The sequence below is a fragment of the Psittacula echo genome (assembly GCF_963264785.1).
Source record: "Psittacula echo genome assembly, chromosome: 1".
NCBI classification, from domain to species: Eukaryota; Metazoa; Chordata; class Aves; order Psittaciformes; family Psittacidae; genus Psittacula; species Psittacula echo.
Window position 1 is genome coordinate 91,978,649 of NC_137735.1, and position 19,280 is coordinate 91,997,928.

The 19,280-nt window shown below is 41.9% G+C and overlaps 2 protein-coding genes across 6 annotated transcripts in view; both read right to left on the reverse strand.

The window, feature by feature from the left end:
* Positions 1-6,600, reverse strand: part of TXNRD1 (thioredoxin reductase 1) — a 28,366-nt gene extending 21,766 nt beyond the window's left edge. The window contains exons 1-5 of one of the 3 annotated variants that reach the window (XM_080629378.1): positions 6,410-6,600; positions 6,259-6,325; positions 4,080-4,202; positions 457-529; positions 223-342 (exon numbers count right to left, since the gene is read on the reverse strand). In XM_080629378.1, the coding sequence (XP_080485504.1) occupies positions 223-342; positions 457-529; positions 4,080-4,166 (280 nt within the window). In that variant the 5' untranslated portion in view covers positions 4,167-4,202; positions 6,259-6,325; positions 6,410-6,600. Of the gene's footprint in view, positions 1-222; positions 343-456; positions 530-4,079; positions 4,203-6,250; positions 6,326-6,409 lie in introns of all 3 variants that reach the window. The other 2 variants (XM_080629377.1, XM_080629379.1) reach the window with 2 other exon arrangements.
* A 4,586-nt stretch (positions 6,601-11,186) lies between these two features.
* LOC308225169 (protein NYNRIN-like) lies at positions 11,187-18,593 on the reverse strand. Of its 3 annotated transcripts, XR_013957675.1 has the most exons (3): positions 14,435-18,593; positions 12,103-14,076; positions 11,187-11,943 (listed from the first exon to the last, which is right to left on the reverse strand). XR_013957675.1 is itself a non-coding variant. In XM_080625707.1 (2 exons), the coding sequence occupies exons 1-2, from the start codon at positions 14,698-14,700 to the stop codon at positions 12,757-12,759; spliced, it is 1,323 nt and encodes a 440-aa protein (XP_080481833.1). In that variant the 5' UTR covers positions 14,701-18,593; the 3' UTR covers positions 11,187-12,756. The 3 variants fall into 3 exon arrangements, 2 of the variants coding, with proteins under 2 accessions (XP_080481833.1, XP_080481832.1); XM_080625707.1 differs by having other exon boundaries at positions 11,187-14,076; positions 14,698-18,593; XM_080625706.1 differs by having other exon boundaries at positions 11,187-14,076.
* Positions 18,594-19,280: the final 687 nt, after the last annotated feature.

Consider the following 19,280-nt stretch of genomic DNA (forward strand, 5'->3'; position numbering starts at 1 on the left):
ACTCATGTGATCAGAAGCTATTAATAAACAGATCAAACGCTGCAAGGCAATAAGCATCATGGCTTTAGACTTGAAAAGCACTTTTGTTTCTGTTTAATCTCTCTGAAGTTGCCTCACATTGTTAAAGCCAGCAGATGCTGAATTGAAACAAACAATTGATTGTGGAAAGAGCCTCTGTATTTTCAGCACAAATGACAAAACTGAAGTGTTCTCCTCCTTTACCTTCTTCTGGGAACTGCCATCCAAATTTACGTGAATCTTGCAAGGCTTGTCCCAGTAAAGCTGCCTGGTGCATCAATTTTTTAGGTATACAGCCCACATTTACACATGTTCCTCCAAGACCTGAGAGAAAGAAGCAGAATATGTTTTTCACATCAGTGTTGCTTATCTCGAAGGAGAATCAGAACCTCTGAGTAAAGCTCCTTTTTAGCAGGTTTACAAAGAAGAGAAATTTACCCCATGAGTTTCCTAGAGGTGTAGGCGTGACAAAGTCCAGCACCATCACTTTCTTTTCATATTTGGCAGCCTCCTGCAAAACAAATCAAGACACGTATCTAAATATTAGAGGTTAAATTTGGAGTAGATGATAACTTCATGCATTGCTGAAAAGCTATGTCACTTTTAATTAAGTAGTAATGAATGATTTGCAAGGGAACAGCCAGACAGTCATTAATCTTCTGAATTAATCTGTACACAGTAGGAAAAAAAGATGAAAGAAAAAAAATAGGCATTCAGTCTCCTACACAGCATGGCACCAGTGGATACGCAGAATACTCGGGAGTCAAACCTCCTCGTCTCCATCCTGTCAGTTCCTTCACACTACTTCCTAACATGCCATTTACTTTTTACATATTTAAGCAATTCTTCATTAACCCAGTTTTCGCTTCAAAGATGGTTTCTCAAACATTGGTTTGAAACCACATCACACAATGACAAGATCAGTCATGCGGTGAAGCATTACAACTGTGCTCATCCAAACTTCTTTTCTTGTAGAAGGGAACGCTTGATTTTAAGTACAATCTGTAGTTATCAGGATCAGCTCTTGCTCTTCAAGCTAGACAACCTGTGGCAAGTTTACTTTACTGAGCAGATTTCATCCAGACTAGGAAAGTGACAAGTTTATTTCATGTTATTTCTGCTGAGAAGTTTCATTAGCAAATCTACAATCAATGTGTGTAAATGGTACTGAGAACTGGAACTTCTATACTGATTCCATTGTTCTGTGTGCTTTTAAAGAAAAAGGCAAAAATCAACAGTGATAACTGGTACCAGAGAAAAAGACTTAAGTACTACATAGCGGAGAAACAACAACAATGGATTCCCCTGTGAGATGCAGCAAAATAACTTTAATACTTAGAGTAGCCACAACTTTGCTGCATCACATGATGAGTTCTTAAGACATGCAAGCAATGACAAGTAGAGGCACAGCATATTACCCTGAGGCCTTGGGTTTGGTTTGGGAGGAGCTAGGCAGCATTCAGCATTATTTTACCAGTAATACTTGTTAATCCAAACACTTGACAATCAGAATTTCTATTTGAAATGTATCTTAATTCATGTAAAATACAAATCATATTTCAAATAATGCACGTTGTAGACACATTTGGAAAATATTAATGCACTGGATCTGCTTCTGATAAAGGTCAAAGTTGGTCAAGAGGGTAACTTCTATCCATCAGCAGCACCTCTGAGAAAGTTCCTCAGAAAGGTGCTTAGGGACTGAGACATGTTATTAATGCTCCTTTATATTGACAACTCTTACACACATCTCAGAAAAGCTTTACTAGTGTTAGCTAAGTAGAATGCATGGATTCCCAAGCTTACACTCAGCTGTATGCTCACATAATACAGCACAGCATTGTGTTGCCACCTCAGCAGAGATCACAAGCAGATATAACCACTTCTGCAGAATGATATGCCCACAGTAACAAAACCTGCCCTGCAGGCTTTCAAACCTTACTGGGTTAAGTGCAGTGCTGCATGAGCACAAGAAGATTGCTTAAGGCTGAAGATGTCCTGTGTGAACTGATAGTAAAAGCCTAGCACTTCAGCCTGTGTCTGCAGTGGGTTGCACAAAGTCAGCTTGGCAGCATTTGCACTCACCGTGGAGACACGCCCCCAAAATAACAACCTTGAGTACAATACAGAGAGAAAAAGGAAGACATGCACAGAAAGCTGCACGTGTCATACTGAAAATCACACATTTAATCAACCTAAAATACTGCTGTACACCTCAGTGTAGATATTTGGAACTTGGTATGAGTTGTGCAGTTGTTGAGATTTTTTCCCCCATTTTGTTTTGCTTTTCAAAGCACTGTTAATTCACAAAAAAAGATTTGAGTAAGTCAGAAGTTTATAGCTGTAAACCAGTTTAACTTCAGCTTCGTGAAACTGATTCGAAATACACATATTACTCTTATAGTGACTTTATTGCTCTACCATCTCCTGCTCTACTCTACAATCACTTGAGAACACTAATAAGCAATATACTTTAAACTCCGAATTGAAGGAATAAGGCAATTAATCTTCCTAGCTACATACCATTTCTGTCCCACAGCTGAAAAATGATGCAATAAACATCACTGCTGTAGCTGCATAATCTAACATATGTATACAACAAAGCAGAGCAGTCTCCTTATGGAAACATCAACAGATGTGCTTTTATTACTGCAGACTGGTTTTGCACTACTGCAAGCTCCCTTTTACTAGTTACTCTGTTCTGTGCTAAAACATCCCCATCCTCTGAAAACCAGTGTTTGCCTCTCTTTGCAGGATACCAGAATTTCTATAGGTCATAGAATCACATAATGGTTTGGGCTGGAAAGGACATTAAAGATCACCTAGTTACAATACTCCCTGCCATGGGCAGGGCAATCACCATTCACTAGAGCAGGTTGCTCCCAAGCCCTGTCCAACCTGGCCTTGAACACTCTCAGGGATGGGACAGCCACAGCTTCTCTGGGCAACCTGTTCCAAAGTCTCACTGCCCTCATAGTGAAGATCTTCTCTTCCATCCTACTCCATGACAACAGTGTGCCTATTGACGTGAAAGTAGTAAATTACTGGAATAGGTCATGGACATACGGCATATTACAATCCACCACACTTTTCCATTATAACAGTTCTTCTAAGGGACTGAGGTTTGGTATGAATCCAATTCTATGCTGAAATAGTCACCTCATTTTCTTTCACTCCTCAATTTACTTCCTTCACTTCTTAAGAACAAAAGAAATGCCTCTTATCTATCTAGAGGAATAATCCAGCTCCAGGTCTTGAGCAACAAAATAGCATTATTTCTAAGAACACTGAATTCACTTCTGAATAGTTCATTCTGCCACAGCAAGAAGAGGGGCAATATGCCTAACTACTGATGTAAAGGAGAGTTACTGTCTTACATTAAATATCAGCAAGTTTCGAATATCTGGGATAATGACAATGCTAAGAACTGGTATATTCTGCACCATTCTGGATTCTCTTAATTAATTCTAAATATGCTTCTAAAAGCAATACCCTAACTGAGAATCATAAATTATTTGGCTACAGACAGGAAGTACCAGACTCTAGAAATGAAGGGTGAAAACCTAAGTCTGCTGAAGTACAGGCAAAATCTCCATTTATGCAACTATATAAGCTCACAAATCACAAAATTTCCCTGATTGTCAAGAATTAAAACAACATGCACAAACTATTTCTGAACAGCTACTACTTTCAGATAAAACTAGAAACCTCCCAATATTAATTCTGAGTAGTTTTTAAAACTTTTTCAATTATGAGTTGAATTCTAATTCAACTACTAATAAACACTGTTGAGATACCTACCTGCTGTTTTCCAACAGCATCATTTCCCATGATTGGGTCAAAGTTTCATTCTATTAAGAAGTATACAATTTTTATGCTTTCCTGCTCCAAAACATAAGGAAAATACTATTGTAAAAATGGGGCTAACCTCAAAAGAAATCCCACCGATCACGTAGAAACATTATGTCCCTACAGCGTTAAAGATACCCAGATCCAAGATGTTGAGGATGTCACCCACCTACTTATAAGGCAAGCATAAATCTGTATTTTCTTTCTCATACCTTGGCAGCTGCCAGACCACCAGAGCCCCCACCAATGACAATGAGATCATAGTCGTAGGAATGCGGCACCGCCGTATGCCCGTTCATTTCTTGCTGTTTTCGAAGACTGCCTTCCTTATGTGCCTGAACACAGAAAATAAAAAGGATTAGGGAACAATGAAACGCTACCCAGAGAGCTCAAAAACTAGTATTTTCATCAGCATATATTGTGCTAAGGGAACATAAGTGCATCTGAATTCTCTGAGCTCTGCTTTTAATCAGCTTTTAAAAATTTCATCTTCTTAATTCATCCTTGTATGGCTCAGCACTTACTAGATACTAAACTATGAATTTTCTCGACTGTTGGAGCCCCAGGTTTCCTTGTTCAGCCTAGTTTTCCACATCAACACAACTCTAGTGCCTCCTCATACTCTGTATTCCAGGTTGAGATACATCTCTTCTGACACAGGCGTTCCACCTATTTATTTTATTCTTTTCATCTGCCCTGGACTTTCCTAATTAGCGTTTTTCCCCTCTTCCTGCATATATTAGGAGGAAAATACGACAACCATATACAACATTGTGATAATCTGTCATTACCAGTCTTACCAACTGAATAAATAGAACTGGATGAAGGAAATTTCTGAAAACTATATTTTTGTAACATGCCTGTGTTTATTAGTGTGTTGGTTTAGCATTGTAACTAATTTTGGCATCAAATGGATCAAGTGTGATCACTACAATTTCACAAGAGATTTTTTTTTTTTTAATCACATGACTACCACAGAAAAACAACCCACAAGTGCTAAAATGCATTTTGGCAGCTATTTGCCATGAAGAACATCGCACTGTCTTCATATACTCTTTCCAAAATGAGCCTTTGTACTTAATTTCTGAAGCTCTGGTTTATCTGGCTTCTGGACCTTCACGCCTTTGGAGTGGCTGACAAAATTCTCAGTGCCTTTCCAACTGCAGGACAAGATTGGAGTGAGTAAAAATCAGACTCCTCAGCTGGTGTAAATCTGTGAGTATCAACTAAAGTAATAACAAAACTTTCAGGACCAAAAAAGTAAATTAAGAAATCCATACTTAAGTCACTCCACAAATCTGCTCATTTTTATTCAAGTGTTTCTATCTGCCTGACTAGGTAGGACTTGATTCAGTACCACTGGAATAGTCATGGCAAAAAAAAGGAATGAAAAATAAAAACAACAAAAACCCCAAAACCCCAATGAAGTTTCCTTTCCTTTTTAATCTTAGTTTTGTTTTGCATTAAGGAACTTGGTGCTCAATCCATTCTACTGTCACCTTCCTCTGAGGTTAGATTATTCCCTCCTTCTCTCTAAGTATAGTTGCATCTACCCTAGAGACTGCTGCCAGCATAGACAAACATCCTCTATCCCTCCAGCAAGTTACACAGCAATGACAGCAGAAACTCAGACTATGCATGTGCCTGTAGAAAGCTGTATTTTAATAGTAGTTCATAACCCTGAGTAGGATGTTAATAGTAGAAACAAAACCTAGAAAACACCTGTGGCTGCTGTGAAAACATCCAAAAATACCTCATCTTCCTTCCTCTTCTCCTCTCGCTCCACCACCCAAACACATAACCCTACCACTGAATCTACTCTGCGCTCAGTTCCCCTTTTTTCTAGTTTTCCAACACGACCATTGGCCAGGCTTAAACTTCCTACTGCAGAGTAAGAGTCAAAAAGGAGCATATGTTGTATTACGATATGCAGTTTCACTTTAGTCACATTTAGGGGCACAGAATTAGACAAGGTGTGCCATTCTTTCCCAATGCACACCTTGTTTGCTCAGAGGCAACATCATGGTGTGAAACTTAAGTGCAGACTAAGTCCCACACAGTCACTAGACCCAGCTGCTAAGAACGGGATCTTTATGATGCATATAGAGAAACCACAACACCTACTCATAAAATTTGCTTCAATCACTACTTTGTATCACGCTACTTCTTTTTTTCTTTTAAGAAAAAGGCTTCCTGTTTTCACATGGATTAAGAAACTTAAGCTTTTATTCCCTACTGTTTGGTTCATTTTTCATTAGTTCTTCATAATCATTCTTCACGAAAACACATTTAAAGTTCAGATCAAAGTACGTTACAGCCTTCCCCTTTGAAACCACCTCCCAGAATCCCACTCCAGAGTGGCCACAAGGACAAGTTCCACGTCCCATTTACCGAGGAAAGTTGTTCATGACCACGATCCCATCCTGACAATGGATCTCCTCCATTCTTCTCCCAAGAACTACAATTTTAAAAAGAAAGCCTACAGTATCATTATTTTTCAATGTCAAAACTAAGCCAGACTTTAAAGCATACCTCTACCTACCTTTAAAGTTTTCTCATCCTCTTCTATTTGATCCTCCTGTACAAAACCAAACGGCTGTGAACTTTCTGCCGTTACATGCCGCTGCCCTTCTTGCAGCTTCTGTGCTCTCTCTGTGAAATAAAGAGTAAAATAACGTAGTGTCTGGAGAGACCTCCCTTATGAAGGCTGTGCTCCTCAAGGGAAACTGTCTGGGGGAGTGGCCTGGCAGCTTCATCGTTTCCTCTTCAGCAGCATGCTTGTCTCGGGAGAGCGTTACCTAAGGCTACTGATGAGTCATTTGCAAAGTTAGGATGACTTGCTATATTTTTCTCTTTAACAAAATCCCATACAAGAGTTGGCTGGGATTTCAGTACTTTCTGCCAATCTAACAACATGCCTGGAACAAAGCAAGGAAATAAGATTTGCTGGGGCTAATCCTGAAACTTCAGTCTTAAAGCAGAATTATTGTTTTTACCTTTCTTGCCCAGAAAGGGATTTTTTTCATGCTGATCTGCTGTATTTTTTTCAGTATTGTACTTTTTAAACTGAATTAAAAGGTTTTATTTTTCTCCTGCAATTAGTTCCCTGCAAACTTCTTCCTGTTCAATTTACTGATATAACTGTTTTTTCTGTGCACTGCTCACCTAATTCTTGTCATACAGTATCGCTCATACGATGAAATCCTCTGAACAAATGTATTCAGTCTGCAAAAGATCTGTTTGCCCACTGGTCATAACTGATTTTATATATGTATTGGAGAAAAGCTTAAGCATATTAGCAGAAAGGAAAAAAGTATATCTTTACACATAGAATCATAGAATGATTTGGGTTGGAAAGGGACTTAAAGCTCATCAAGTTCCATCACCTCCCACTAGACCAGGCTGCTCAAAGCCCCATGCAACCTGGCCTTGAACACTGGTGACACTTCATTTGATATGGCATGGAAAAACAGAAAAAGAAGAAAATCTAATATTTTATTGCAATCCATTATCATCTCTGCCTTCCTCCACATAACTCTGAATTACCTTAAGCCGAATTTCCAAGAAATGGGTCAGTACATGTTTGTACTTAATCACATACATACTTTGCACTGCACAACTAGCATCAACGAGCAAACCCTGACACATGCACATACTTAAACAGCCATACTGAATGCGTATACATTCCTTGGGCAATGAGCCCACAAACCTGAGGAGCATTCACAGACACACACACACACAAGCCTAAAGGCAGTCACTGAAAATTGTGCTGCAATTTCATCCTCTAAGATTTCTTCTCTGAAACCTGGGGATAATATTCCTTTATCTTACAAAGGTCCTGAGAAGGGTACTTTGCTGACGTTGGTAAAGGGGTTTGAAGATCAGAATCGTTATGCCATAGTTAATGTTAGTGATGGATAATAACTGGCCTATTCTAGCTTGAGAAAGGGATGTAGGAATTAAACTGTGTACATACACATGCATATAAAGAGAAAAGCAAGGACACAGGTTTTCAATGCTGGTCACAGTCTTCACAAAGCAGAATGTTTTTCTTCAGTATATTATCAAAGCTACAGTCCTGCATGTACCTGAAGCAACTGAAGCCTTGTATTTTACTCCTGTAACAAGCCTGAACAACCTCAGGAATGTTCACCTAAAGCTGTATCTTCAATGAGATAAAAATCTAGCCTTTTTCCAGCACAGGTATTTATATAAACATCTCTAATTATTTTCAGGTAGGTTTGTGCTAGAAGTGCCAAGCTTTAATAATAGCCCCAAAACCCAAAGGCAACCTCTGGCAGAGACTTGAAAGAGTCTGCATGCAGGTGCTGCAAGGGGCCTCTCCCTTGCTGGTTTGGGTAACCTGCCACAGGCAGGATGACAAAGCAGAAAGTGTTCTGTGCGTCACATGCTTGCTCTCCATAAAATTCCAGCCATTAACGGCAATTACAATAACCCGCACTCCTGATGAATTGATACTTCCCAGAAATCAATCAGCAGACACCTTTTTGGAGTGTAGGAGAACCTGGGCCATGGAGCCACTCTGGATAATCCTCAGACATAGTGCCAAGGGCTTTCTCTGTCCATAAGCATCAGTGTTACTTAAGGACATCTGCAGGAATTCACAACCACTGCAGGAAGATCCAATGAGGCTCTTACCCTGCCCTAGCACCACCTTGGTTTTCATTCATCCCAATCTAAAAGGTGGTGGCTGTTGAGTGCTATCTCCCCTACGACCTGCAAAGTGCTCCTTGATGTGGGGTGAACCAATCTAACTAATCACTACTATCAAAAGAGGACAAGCCTACCCTCTTTCACCACACTGGATTTTTAATTCGTGTTGCTGTCTGTCTACTTGGCACCAGCTTTGGCAGCCAAAAGACTCTTACATGAGCTAAACCAACTCACTAACCTAGGAGAAAACTAACCCAGGAGAAGAAAAGATGTGGACAGTTTCCACCAGCCAAACAAGCTCAGGGAAGGGTCCTGTGAGCTCCACAGCTGGTGTTAGGCAAAAGGCATACCCATACTGAACAGCAGAGAGGAAGAGGAGGCAGCAACATTTCTCTTGCTGGTAGCAGCAAAACTCCAGATTTGCTTAGCAGCTTGTTAAAACAGTGGAAAACCCCACCTATTTAGCGTTTACCTGAATCCATTTCTGAAGCAGACTACACTAAGCCTCACTGACACTTCTTGAGCAGGGAAAAACCTCAAAAACCAAACAAACAGTGAAACAACTATGGTATTTTTAATCCATATCCTTCCTTATTGGGAGTGAGCTTCCTCACAAATCAAAGTCCTCCCTGGTACCAAGGCCTCTGAACTTTTGACTGTTGGTTGTGCAACTTCTAGCAGAGGAGCAAAAAGGCATAATTCATTTCAGAAGGCCTTGACCAGGCAGGAACATGACCAAACACAAAAGCAGAGAATAGCTTCATGACCAGAACTGCTCCAGGATAAGAACTGCCTTACTCTGCAAAAGCATCCACACAGGTATCCAACAGGCTGCCGAGACACAATGTGAGGAACCATGGAAAGCACCTGCCCTTCAACTACTTGTCATGAAGGTCTGTAAGTGGCACTTCAAGGCAAATGTCTTCACTGATTTATCTAGATTTTCTGTACCACACAGGACATTAGCAACAAGAACAAACTTCACATTTTTGACAAAACATGTAATTAAAAAATAGCTTTATCTACTCCAGTAGTTCAGAAGATGCCTCCAATTTTGTAATGCTAAGGAACAAGCATGCAATTTGCTTTACACCCTTATCTTCAGGCGCCTGAGAATTATGGGCTATTTCAGATGATGATGAATGTTTACCTTATGCTCAAGTGAACTTTTTAGGTAGAGAAACTTTCAGCTCTTCCTTCTCCTAGATTTGCTCATTTCTTCCTTTTCAACACAGGTCACTACTTCCTCTGTTGCATAAACTCAAACATTTGGAATTAATGTTATCAATTGGCCATTATATCATCCAGATTACGACAAGGGGGAAAAAGCCAAGCCTTTTAAATACACACTGCTAGGCTGGATCATGTAGAGATCCATGCCAGAGGCTACCTTATGACCAGCTGAACTGACAAACCTGTGAAGGAATGGAAACCTGGGGCTTTGCTTACACACAAAGCTCTTGCTTCACCTATTAAATTGTCTTCATCTCAGCCCATGAGTTTTCTCACTTTAACCCCTCCATGCCCCTGGGGGGGAATAAGCAAGTGGTTGTATGGTGTGTCTCTGCCAGCTGGGGTTAAAACACAACACTCATTCTCAAATTCAAAAAACCACCAAGCTTCAACACTGACAAGTAAACAGTAAAGTGCATTTTCCTAAGAAATTGGAAATTTTCTTATATTATTGCTTACATTTATTCAATGTGTTGCTGCAAAGTGCTTTAGTTTTCATTGCATTCTTGTTAATCTGCTCTTAATCATATCTAAAAGCTTAAGACTTCTTCCATTTGAATGGGATCAGCATCAAGATATAATGCAGAATAACTGAATTTTGCCCTTACTTGAAACAGGGTATGCAAACAGAAACTGGTGGGCTCTGCTTTGTCACAGATTTCTGTTATCACAGTCCTGGACTGTAGTCCTTGGTGTTACTCCAAAACATCTATCTCCATGAAAACATAAATTCTTTTTTACCACAACTATTTCCGCATAAAAGGCATTTAAAAGCATTTTCATAACTGGCAAAACATGTAGATACAAATTTTCTTCCGGAAACTTTTAATCCTAAGTGTTAAGTCAGAGCAGGAAAAAAGCCTCATTATTGTCAGCAAACCAAATGCAGTTAACACATTGAAAAGGTAGAAAATAATAGAGTTTTTCTGTTTTCTCAAAGGACAATAAAAATCTACTGAGAACTTTTAATCTAAACTCTACATAGCAGGGCAGGAATTACAAAACCAAGACAAGCCAAAGAAGAAACACTGACAAATGCCAGATCAAAGGAAAGGCAAGCTTTCAAGTGACATCTGAGGGCCTGATTCAAAGCTCTCTATACTCAATGGAAAAGCTCCCACTCAAAGGCCTTAAGTGACAAGATTCACACCTTTCAGGTCAATCTTCTAATAAACATATGACTATGACTCAGCAACATCCTCCAACCTGCTTTTCACTCAAGACTCTATTTTGGGCCACCAAGCACCCTTGCACCCGAGAATGAGAAGATTTGCTAATGGGGGGCAAGCAGCTCAAAACTGAAATACCTCATTCTCAGCTTCTATACAACCGGGCACTCAAGCTTATAACCTGTTGCATCCTGAAAGCCTGCAAAAAGGGTTCTGAAACTGGCCTCAGTTTGATACGCGGAGAGACTCCACAACTCGTAAAAGTTGTAAAGTAGGTATGCTTTTATTCAGCGCTGAGGTGCATCGGGATCGCTCCTTCAAAGTATGCACACCTCAGTGTCGTTTTCCCGCTACATTTATCCTCCAAAGTTACACGCCTATACATATTCATGATCTATCCCCGCTTCGTATTATAATGAGCTAAAAGGTCCTTTGCACATGCGCAGTGCCTCCCCGAGGTCATGGGTGAGGGTCTCAGGATGAAGTAAATGAGTCTTCCTCTTGTGGGCAGGGGTCTTCAAGACGAAGTAAACGAGTCTTCCTCTTCTTAAACTTTTCACCTTTGTCACATCTGGATGCCCCAGTGATTACACAAGTAGCTGAAACCAGCCATATCTGTCTGTCTTTGGATTAACTGATAAGTAGAGAAGAATGAGAAGGAACAGTAGAATGGGCCAACTGATATGTAGATGTGGTGAGGAGAAGGAGAAGAATGGTAAGGAGGATGGGTCAACTGATAAGGAGGATGGGCAGAAGAATGGTATGTAGAAGGCAATTTATGTTTAGTGGGGCCCCTAAATTCCACAGCCTTCCAGGCGCTAGCGTTTCTTATATCAAGCCCCCTTGTATCAGTCCCCCCTTTTCTATAAAGTGAGTAAATTCTTTTACTATTTTATGATTATTATTTACGACAGAGCTATCCATGTTCCTTCTATTGATTTATGGAATAGCTTCAATATATATTGTATTACACACGGTACAATCATTAAAATGAATAATACTATCACTAAGATTAGAAGACCTTGTTTAAGTATGTCCTTGAACCATCCAGTAATTCCTAGGCTATTTAGCCATTTATCCAGTCCGCCTCCAACAATTCTAAGCTTCTACGGAGGCTGCTTCTTGGACTAAATGTCTTTTGGAGGCTGCAAACAGGGACAATTTACCTAGATAACATGGTCCCCCAAAAGGTTTGGAAGGAATTCCTGGCCATGCATGGTCTCCACATATCAAGAAATATCCTGGGGGTAGAGCTTTGGGTATTTTGTCATTGTATTGTAACTCGTTTGACCATGTACTAAAAGTTATGCAGCGCTGATTGGTTCTGTCAGATCCCAGGAGTTGGAATTCTTGCATCGGGATTGGGCTGATGCAATTATCCAACTGGTTCCTCGAGCCCTTTTGACCATTTCGGTTACTGTGGTAAAATTTAGAATCGAGTCATCCCTTTCCTTTACCCATCCCCGAAAATCAAAGGGGCTCAAGTATGGTACACCAATTAAGCATGTTTGAAAAGGATTTCCCACCCGTGCCAAGGTCAAAACAGAAATCAGTAGCCCCAGTCTTGTTTGTCCATGTGAGCCAGATATTAGTGTTTCCATGGAACACTCTATCTTTCGTGAGTTAGTTTTAATTTCACGGCCCTTTCCACCTTGGTTCGAGATCTTCTTCTTTTCCTGTGGGTCTGAAAGATTTTATATACACATAATCTCCAGGTTGTGTATTATGTACAGGACTATCCAGTCCTCTGCTTCGAGTTCCAGCCACATGTTTTTCAATTTTTCTGAGTTGTTTTCCTCACTCTATTATATAGTTATTCATAGTTTCTTCTCCCACTTGGGGAGACGGTCCTTGTTGGACCCCATGTGGTCTTCCATAACCCTTCTCGAGTTCTTGGTTTAGCTCGAATTCTCAACAGAGTTAATGGAAGTGCCTGGGGCCAAGGTAGGCTGGCCTCCTGACCCAATTTCACAATTTGTTGTTTAATTAAATGGTTCATTTTCTCCACCTGACCACTTGACTGAGGGTGGTAGGGAGTATGAAGTTGCCAATCGATACCTAAATATTTGCTAATTTGTTGTACCACATTTGAAATAAAATGTGGTCCTCTGTCTGAAGATGCAGTGGCTGGAACTCCGTATCGTGGTATTATCTCCTGTAACAATATCTTAGTTACCTCCCGGGTCTTTGCACTTCTTGTTGGAAAGGCTTCTGGCCAACCTGAAAAGGTGTCTGTTAGGACTAACAAATGTCTATACCCCCCTTTTCGTGGCAGTTCTGTGAAGTCAATCTGCCATTGTTGACCTGGTCCATTACCTCTTCCAATTTGACCTATTTTAAGTTTGGGGGCATTTTTGGGGTTTGTTTGAAGGCAAAGGTCACATTGTTGAGTTACTTGTTGAATGGTAGCATACAAATTTCTAGCCATGATTTTGTTTAGTAAATACTTATGTAAGGCATCCACTCCCCAGTGTGTTTTCTGATGCTCATTTCTTACTAATGCCCATAACAAAGAAGAGGGGACAACTATTTTCCCTTCCGGTGTGTGAGCCCACCCCTCCTTATTTAGTATTCCATCCTGATCTGTAATTAGTTTCTGATCTTCCTTACTGTAATTTGGCTTACCTTCCAAAGAAATTTCCCCATCAGAAATTAGGGCTCCTTCAATAATTACCTCTCCTTTTGCTGCTTCTTTTGCCTCTCTGTCCGCCAGCTCATTTCCTTCTTTCTGCTTCGAACTCACTCTCTGGTGTGCCTTAATGTGCATAATTGCTACCTTCTCAGGTAGTTGGACTGCTTCCAACAATCTCACTACCTCTTGTGCATGTTTGATGTTTTTTCCGTGCGAATTCAACAGTCCTCTTTCTTTCCAGATGGCTCCATGTGCATGCACAACTCCAAACGCGTATCTTGAGTCTGTATAGATGTTTATCGCATATCCAGCGTGTCGTTTCCCACTGATGACATAGCTGCTTCCATCAGTAAACCAGGTTTCTGCGTTGTCCAAAGAGGTATCTTTCAGGTCTGGACGGCTGGAGTATGTGTCCTCAATGGTTTTCATACAGTCATGATGTATAGGTTGTCCTTCGTTTAGCCTCTTTTGTCCATTGAAGATCTCCGCTGAGAAAAGAAGCTGGATTGACAATGTTAGTTGTTAGTATTTCTATATCATCCTGTTCCACCATGATGGCTTGATATCTCAGGAACCTCTGATGGGAGAGCCAATGTCCGCCTTTTACTTCCGGTACTGCAGACACTGTATGGGACACTAGCACTGTTATTTTCTGGCCCAGGGTGAATTTGTGTGCTTCTTGGACATTCAGCACAACTGCTGCCACTGCTCTAAGGCACCCAGGCCACCCTTTAGCTGTAGAGTCCAATTGCTTAGAAAAATAAGCAACTGCTCACCGATATGGGCCCAAGTCCTGAGCTAGTGTTCCCAAGGCAATCCCCTGTCTCTCGTGAGAAAACAAAAAGAATGGTTTACTCACGTCTGGAAGTCCTAGGGCTGGAGCTGACATGAGAGCATTCTTTAGTTGGTCCATCAGCAATGAGTGCATATAGAGGCTTTACATGCAACCCATAGTTGTCTGAGGCTTTGGGGTCTGGCATATTGCCTCTTTACGGCTCCGTCCCAAAGTTCGCTGTCCGGCACTTATCTCATAGCCCAAGTAAATTACCTTTTGTTTCACTATTTGGGCCTTTTTCTTGGATACTCTGCATCCCTGAAGTCTCAAAAGTTTAATAGGCTTACCATCCAGGCCACACAAGCTTTCTCTGTCTGGGTAGCGATTCAGATGTCATCTACATACTGCAATAGTTTTCCTTCTTCAGGTGGGGCCTCCCAGGATTCTAGATCTTTTGCCAGTTGTTCTCCAAACAGGATGGGGCTGTTTTTGAATACTTGAGGCAGCACCGTCCATGTGAGGTGAGTTCTGCATCCACTCCTAGGGTTTTCCCATTCAAATGCAAAGATTTTCTGGCTGGCTTCGTGGAGAGGGAGGCAAAAGAAGGCATCTTTCAAATCTAAAACAGTAAACCAAGTTAGCTCTGGTGCTAGGCATGTTAACAGGGTATATGGATTTGCTACCACAGGGTAAAGATCTTCGGTTACTTTGTTGACAGCTCGTAAGTCCTGTACTATCCGATGTGTCCCGTCAGGTTTACGGACTGGTAAAATAGGGTGTTAAAATCAGACTGGTACTCCTTTAATAGCCCTATCTGCAAGAAGTTTTCAATTATTGGGCAGATTCCTTCCCTGTCTTCCTTTTTCAAAGGGTATTGTTTGACCCTGACTGCCTGTTTCCCTTCCTTGAGCTTGACCTGTATCAGGGGTGCATTTTTGGCTTTTCCGGGTATATCCGTAGCCCATGCTCCTGGAAATTTTTGGTCTAATACATCCTCTCTAATCTTTTTCCCCTGTTTGGTGTGTAATTAAAATTAAACTTAGCACTTCTATGTCCTTAAGGTGATCTCGCCTTCATTGAAGGTGATGACTCCCCCAATTGTTCTAATAAATCCCTTCCCAAGAGGGCCTTTGGGGAGTTAGGCATATATAAAAATTTGTGAATGCCCCCTTGTTAATGGTCTATAAAAATACACCTTTTCACTTTGGCCAGTTGCTCCTTTTACAGTAATATATTCATCCCCTAAAGGTATCAGGGCTTTAGTTAAAACTGAATATGTTGCACCCTTATCAACTAAAAATTCCACTTCCTCTTTATCCCCTAGCTTCACTATAACCAGTGGATCTGCTAGGGAAGATTCCCCCGGTCCCCATCAGTCTAGTTCCAATTCAGTCACCGTCACCGGAGCCACCCCCATGGCACTCCCCCCAGGGCAGTCTCACTTCCAACGTCCGAACTCCCCATAGCACGCACACCGATCCGGTTCCACACAAAAAGAGCCCGCTCCCCCACCTCCGCCTGACCCGGCACTCATCCTAGGCTTAAACACAGGAGCTACCCGAGCTCCCCTCCTTTCCCCCTTTGTTTTCCTTTATTTTTTTTTTTTTTTTTTTTTTTTTTTCTCACAGTTGCTCACCCTGCTCTGCAGGCGCTCCAGATGCCTGCCTCTGCAGCAGCACTTCTGGTTTAACCCCTTCTTAACTCTGAATGTGAATCTGCTGCTTGTTGCCAGTGACAGCAATCTCTTCCTCCTTATCAATATCTGATAGGACAGATATAGAGGCTGCTCCTCTTGGAGGTACTTGTGATACATAATTTTCCTATCTATCTATCTGATTACTGATTTTTAACTTTAAACATCATTTCCCCAGTATCACAACCTGAACAACATCTCTCCATCTTAACTTTCCGTTTCTCCCTGTCCTTTTCCAAAGCCCAATTTAAGGGATCTGGCGGAGCTATATTAATTTTGCATTGCATCTGTCACTCCGGGTGGTTTCTTAAAGCGAAAAACGTATCTGCATACTTCATATTTCATCTCACTTCCCTTCCCTTCTTAAAAAATAACATTAGTTGTAACATAATATTATAATCCAATGTCCCATTAAGTGGCCACTTCGCCCCATCTTCTAATTTATAGAGAGGCCACCATTGATTACAGTACTTAATTAGGGTTCTCTTGTAATATTTCCTTACTTTGGTTTGTTCCCATTTTATCTTCTTCTTTTTAACCACGCCTCCTCAAATTCCTCTGATACTCTTTTTTACAAATCCTTTCCCAGTTTTCCCTTTCTAACTTCCCGGAGGTCCTCCGGGACTTTGTGGCTTACTCCACAAAGTAATCGTTTTATTTCTGGTCCCAAAGAATAACCGATTGGGAGACTATAATTTCCCCCCCCCCGCCAGAGTTTCGTAAGACACCCCGAGCAATATCCGCCCCCCCACTGGTACCCTGAGTGGCTGTAAAAGTGGAATTTACACCGAGAGCACTGCCACAATATCCACGTGAAATACCACCTGTAATATACAGTTACACTCCCACAGGGCACACAGGGAAACCCCTCGTTCTTGTATCTAGATGCACATTCTGCATATCTTATTAGAGGCTCGAGTTCTGCTATTTGGCGTAAAGCTATCCACTGCGGGAGGGGTAGCCGGACCCTCCCCCACTTTCTATGCCGCTTAATGGTTACACACAGACAAGACACACAGGACGGCTCCGGCAGCTCCGGCTGCTATGTTGCTGACGGAACTGACGCACGACACACAGGGCAGCTCCGGCTGCTCCGGTTGCTATGTTACACACAAACAAAACACACAGGGCACTTCCGGCAACTCCGGCTGCTACACACACAGAAAAAACCACACAGGACAGTTTTGGGCAGCTCCGGCTTATGCTGACACCCAGGGCAGCTCCGGCTGCTTTGCTGCTTACAGGACTGACACAGACAAGACACACAGGGCAGACAAACATAGACGCTTCGTCCACCTCCGGCCGCTCTCCTCGCGGAGACACGGAACCGCGGATTAGGACTCCACACTCGCTTCGTAGCTATGCTACGTCTCAATCACACACAAACACTTACACACGGGATCCCACACACTCACACTGTGGTTCCGCTTACCCTTCTCCTGCTTCTATGGTAGCAGGTCCGTCCTGGCTCCCAAAACTTGAGATGCAGCGGAGACCTGGTGGGTTCGCCTACCCTTCACCTGCTTCCCTTAGCAGGTCCGTCCTGGCTCCCAAAACTTGGGATGCAGCGAAAACCCGGACTCGCCCGATCCGCTCTCAGGATCGCTAGCAGCCGCTCTATCGGTCGACGAGCCCCTTGCTTGCAAGCCCTACCTACCAAGGGGAACTTCGCTGTGCGCCAGACGTCTCTGCACGCCTTACCAGCAGCCCCGGGCCACGCGTACGACTTATAGGCCCCCAAATTACGACCTATAGGCCCCAAAAATTACAGATTCTAAGCATACCGTTTTCCGCAGCCTGCACAGGTTGTTGTCTGTTCCTGCAGTGAGCGGGCAAGAAGCGGAGCTCCTCCAGGCAAGTGGCCTGGGGCGCCTAGGATATCCGCCCCTCAGCCGATCCTGCAGTCGAACAGACGATCTCCTGCCTGGCTCGCCAAATTGATACGCGGAGAGACTCCACAACTCGTAAAAGTTGTAAAGTAGGTATGCTTTTATTCAGCGCTGAGGTGCATCGGGATCGCTCCTTCAAAGTATGCACACCTCAGTGTCGTTTTCCCGCTACATTTATCCTCCAAAGTTACACGCCTATACATATTCATGATCTATCCCCGCTTCGTATTATAATGAGCTAAAAGGTCCTTTGCACATGCGCAGTGCCTCCCCGAGGTCATGGGTGAGGGTCTCAGGATGAAGTAAATGAGTCTTCCTCTTGTGGGCAGGGGTCTTCAAGATGAAGTAAACGAGTCTTCCTCTTCTTAAACTTTTCACCTTTGTCACATCTGGATGCCCCAGTGATTACACAAGTAGCTGAAACCAGCCATATCTGTCTGTCTTTGGATTAACTGATAAGTAGAGAAGAATGAGAAGGAACAGTAGAATGGGCCAACTGATATGTAGATGTGGTGAGGAGAAGGAGAAGAATGGTAAGGAGGATGGGTCAACTGATAAGGAGGATGGGCAGAAGAATGGTATGTAGAAGGCAATTTATGTTTAGTGGGGCCCCTAAATTCCACAGCCTTCCAGGCGCTAGCGTTTCTTATATCAAGCCCCCTTGTATCAAGTTCCTAGCAAAAAAAGTAACTCCTACTTCCAGACTTTATTTTTTTTTTTCCTTTTCCAGGTATCCCTGCAGCTACCATGAAAGTCCAACCATAATATGAAAATGTATTTTACTTTGCTTATTTCAACCAGGATATCACTGTACTCTTTGGCTTGTTATGAAAAGTCCTATAAGACATGTTTCTGCCACAATAATTATGGAACTTGAGACCTCACGGCAACAAGCCCAGGCTTTCTCACAGACCTTCCTGGTAGTGTTATCACCACCAAAGTTCTTAGCAGTATCAGACAATTGGTACTTGCCCTAGAAAGTCTTCAGCCATTACTCTTATGTAATTGTTTACAGCAAACTATATAGGAAATAGCCAGGTTGCTCTAATTAGCACTAACAGGGATGCATAACATCACATGCTGACCTCAAATATTTCTATAACATCTACAGTACAGACTCTATTGGCTTAAACATAACAAGACATGTAAAATAAAGGTGAACTTCAGATCATCTCTTCCTCAGTGAAAAGGCAGGTAAGGCTAAATTATTTAGGTATCTTTGACCTCTTCCATTTTCCACTTTATTTCATTGTGAACTAAGTTGACTAGGTTATGAAAAACTTTTAATTTAAAGTTTCTCTGTCTCTGGACCCGTAGTAAAAGCTGTCACAGCTCACACAAAGATTTA

Coding starts and splice junctions, on each gene's coding strand:
- LOC308225169 (XM_080625706.1), bottom strand. CDS start 14,503: ATGCACTCATTGCTGATGGACCAACTAAAGAATGCTCTCATGTCAGCT. Junction 14,077..14,434: donor CAGCCCTAGGACTTCCAGAC/GTGAGTAAACCA, acceptor TTGTCAATCCAG/CTTCTTTTCTCAGCGGAGAT.